A 4,016-nucleotide genomic window follows, 5' to 3' on the forward strand; every position below is an offset into this window, starting at 1 on the left:
CAGCTAAATCTTCTGTTGCACTTAAGTTGCCGGATGTGCTTGATGTGTTTAGGTTTTTGGTACTTGTTTATATATTTTTCATTATATTTTTCTCGATTATTTGTAGTTTTTCGTTCGTGTTTCAGGTATATAGGTGATTAAGCGCGTTATGAACCATTGGCATGTGCATACTGGAATTTCAAGGAATTTTCATATCCATCTGAAGGGGTTAGAGCGCAGAACGAACAACAGATCGAACCGAGACGCGAAGAAAAGGAAGAAAACTAAAAAAAAAAAAGAACCCATCGATCGATGGGTTTTTCCATAAAAATCCATCGATCGATGGGAGATCGTGAGCCGGAGGTTTTCTTTTAAATGCATCGATGGATGCGTTAGAGCCCATAAATCCATCGATCGATGCATCCTCGCTGTGTCCAGCTTCACCACTTCCTCCACTTCACCTACTGCATCCACTCGTCTTTCATGATGAAATTAGTGCCTTTGTCGAAAAAGGAGGGTCCTTGGCCGATTATAAATAGGGAGGACGAGCTCCATAAGAAAACACACCATCTTAGAGATCAAAACTTGAGAGAAAATAGATTTGTGAGTGTTTTTCTAGTTTGAAGTTTGTAGAAGAAGAAGAGAATCCCTTTCTCTTCCCAGAGAAGCTTCTAAACCCTCTTGTTTTCTTTATTTTCTTTTATAATGTCAATTATGAATTCTGTTTTTGGTTCCATGTGTGAGTAATCTACTAGTTAAGCTAGGGTGATTCAAAGGAATCCATGAAACTGATGTGTTAAAGAAAGAGTTAAATCATTTGGTTCTTCATCTAGGTTGATCTTAAGGCTTGAATTAGAAGGTACACCTAATTCATGATCATTAGGAAGTTCAACACACCAAAAGTGATAGTTAGACTCCTGAAAAGAATCTAGATGAGCAAGTCTTCGTAACCAACGAGAGTTGTTGTTATGGAATTTGTGAACAATTCGAACCTGTTAAAATGCATGTTTAGAATTATGAATATGGCGAGAGTTGATATTTAAGATTCTAAAACATATGATTTAGCACTGCGAGAGTAGGCTAAATTACTTAAGATGTTTGAATTCAAGAACGGTTCTAAAACATACCCCTTTTTTAATGTTTATTTCTCAATTTATTTCATTCCCGAGAATTACCCGATGCCTAACGTTTTAATCTATAATTTAAATTTCATTTCAATTTATTTACAAGTTGTGACAATTAAAAGCTACCAAACAAACAATCATTTTCGTTCTAGCCTGACTTTACTCTAATAGATTCATAGTGTAACCTTGGTCTCTGTGGAATTCGATCCCTAAATACTACTGCGCACTACCGTGCACTTGCGGTTGGTTTTAGTGGTAAAACCTGAGGACATCAAGTTTTTGGCGCCGTTGCCGGGGACCAATAGCGTTACCTTTGGAACTAAGACTAGAGTCTAGTCTTGAACCTTATTTTCATATTACTTATAAATTCTTTCTCGATTTTCTTGCTTGTGTTTCAGGTACATGAACACGAGAAGCCGAAGTTCTGAAAACTTGACGGTTGTTTCTAACGAAGAACTTGCAAGAATCGATAGAGAAAACAACAGAAACCGAAGAATAAACATGGCTGGAGTGCAAGACCAGCACGATGGACCCGGAAATGGGCGAAATTTTCCTATCGGTGATGAGCAAAACGCAGATAACACTGCAAATGCTGTCAACGCTGCTGCTGCCGCTGGAGTTTTCCAACAACGTTTTCCTATTCCAGGACAGAGGCAAAATCAACCTCGTCCTATTGGATCTGTCGACACTCCGCACACATTCTATCACAATCGGTCCGCGATACAACCTCCTCCTGTCAACAGGCAAGACTATGAGATCAAACCTCAAACAATAGCTCTGGTCAAACAGAGCATGTTCTATGGTCTCCCGTCCGAAAGCCCCATGGACCACATTGAGACTCTTGAAGAGATTTGTAGCACAACACGATCAAATGGAGTTCCCGCTAATTTTCTACGTTGCAAGCTGTTTGCATTTTCTCTGTGAGATAAGGCGATGAGATGGCTGAAGTCTCTACCTCCAGGATCTATCACTACTTGGGAGCAATGCAGAGCTATGTTCTTGGACAAATTCTACACCAAGCACAAGACGGTTAGTTTGAGGAGTAAGATCACAAACTTTCAGCAAAATACCTCTGAGCCGCTGAGTGAAGCTTGGGCAAGATTCAAGGAATATCAAAGAGAGTGTCCACATCATGGGTACTCAGATGAGCATATCCTCAACATCTTCTATGATGGAGCAAACTGGAACGTCAAAAACTCTCTCAACGCAGCCAGCAATAGAGACTTTATGACAAGAACCCAGGAGGAAGCTTACACATTGATAGAAAATCTTGCCACAAGCTCCAGCAACCAAAATGAAGAATATGGTAGATCGCGAAAAGGCGGCAATTCAGAAATCAAGAAGCTGGAAGAGATGTGCGCAAAGATCGATATGCTTATGCAAAGGGATCAAAGGGTTGTCAGTTCCATCGAGGAATATGGATAAGGAGCGTTTTTCTTCCCCAACCAAGAAACACAGGAACAGCAGGCTGTAATCAACTATGTGAACGGACAGAACCTTGATCAGCAAGCTGCAGTGAACTACGTTGGTGGACAGAACTATGTGCAGAACAAGGGACTATATCAAAACTATCCACATCAATCAGGAGGACAAGGACAACAGTTTCAACCACAAGCCTACAGACCAAACCAAGGACAGCAAGGATATCAAAACCAAAACTACGGGCAGAACCGACCTTTTGGGCAGAGCTTGGGACAAAACCGATATCAGAACTCTAATTACAACCAAGGAGGATTTCAGCAGAAGCAACCTTTCAATTCCTTTCAACCAAAGAATCCAACACAGTTTCAAACCGGTGAAAGCTCTGTTCCAGCTGCTAAAGAATCTAAGGTTGAGTCAATGCTCCAACAATTGATGCTCAACCAGCAAAAGACAGCTTCTGAAATAAACACAAAGGTTGATAACATCAATGTGAAGGTTGATACCATGTTCCAAGACATGAACAACAAATGGGAGTCTCTTTCAGCACATGTCAAGAAGTTAGAGACTCAAGTCTCCCAAACTGCTGAAGCTGTCCAAAGACCTACTGGAGTTCTTCCTGGAAGAGGTGAACACAACCCAAGGAATGAGTTTGTGAACGCTATCACTCTAAGGAGTGGGAAAGAGCTGGTTTCTAAAGAAAAGAGAAGCATGCCCGCTGACGAAAAAACTGCACAGATTGAAGAACCCACTGAGGTACAAGCTGAAGAGGCGGAAGCTGCTGAAAACATACCGCCTATGGTTCGAGTGTACACCCCTAAGCTGCCTTACCCAGTGAAACAGAGGAAATCTCGCAGAGATTTGGAGGCAGCTAAGTGCAAAGAGATGGTGAGCGAGTTGAATGTGAAGCTCTCGTTTGAAGATGTTGTTGAAATGATGCCTGCCCTGAAGAGATATGTCAAGAGCTTGGTGACTAACAAAGCCTCACCTAAGGAGAATGTTATGTCTATCTCCAAAAGATGTAGCACACTACTTCAGAACAGAGCACCAGAGAAGATGGAAGATTCTGGGAGTTTTGTGTTATGATGTGAGATCGAAGGAACTGTATTTGAGAGATCTCTCTGCGACTTGGGATCTAGTGTGAACATGATGCCATACACTGTGGCAAAGAGGCTTGGTCTCACAAACTTCAGGTCAACGAAAATCCAGCTAGTCTTTGCAGATCGCTCAGTGAGACATCCTGTCGGAGTTATTTTAGACATCGATGTGGTGATCGGAAACCATAGAATTCCTGCAGACTTTGTAGTGCTGGAGCTCGATCAGGAGCCAAAAGACCTCTCATTCTGGGACGTCCATTTCTGGCCACAGCAGGAGCCATCATCGATGTGAAGAAAGGGAAGATAGATCTCCATCTGGGAGACATAATCATGAAATTCGAGGTGGATAAGATGCTGAAAAGACCCACATTGGATGGACACACGTTCTCCATCGATC

General features: G+C 41.8%; 1 protein-coding gene across 1 annotated transcript; it reads left to right on the plus strand.

The window, feature by feature from the left end:
* The first annotated feature begins 2,036 nt into the window (after positions 1–2,036).
* LOC106378213 (eukaryotic initiation factor 4F subunit p150-like) lies at positions 2,037–3,608 on the plus strand. The gene is made up of 2 exons (XM_013818376.2): positions 2,037–2,501; positions 2,562–3,608. Exons 1-2 carry the CDS (start codon positions 2,037–2,039, stop codon positions 3,606–3,608), a joined length of 1,512 nt encoding a protein of 503 aa, XP_013673830.1.
* Positions 3,609–4,016: the final 408 nt, after the last annotated feature.

This window comes from Brassica napus, chromosome C2, assembly GCF_020379485.1.
Source record: "Brassica napus cultivar Da-Ae chromosome C2, Da-Ae, whole genome shotgun sequence".
In the NCBI taxonomy this organism is placed as follows: Eukaryota; Viridiplantae; Streptophyta; class Magnoliopsida; order Brassicales; family Brassicaceae; genus Brassica; species Brassica napus.

What these genes read in the sequence shown, in the direction of transcription:
- LOC106378213 (XM_013818376.2), top strand. Translation starts at nt 2,037, where the DNA reads ATGAGATGGCTGAAGTCTCTACCTCCAGGATCTATCACTACTTGGGAG. An exon ending in TGCAAAGGGATCAAAGGGTT is followed by an intron (nt 2,502 to 2,561) that starts GTCAGTTCCATC and finishes CAAGAAACACAG; the next exon opens with GAACAGCAGGCTGTAATCAA.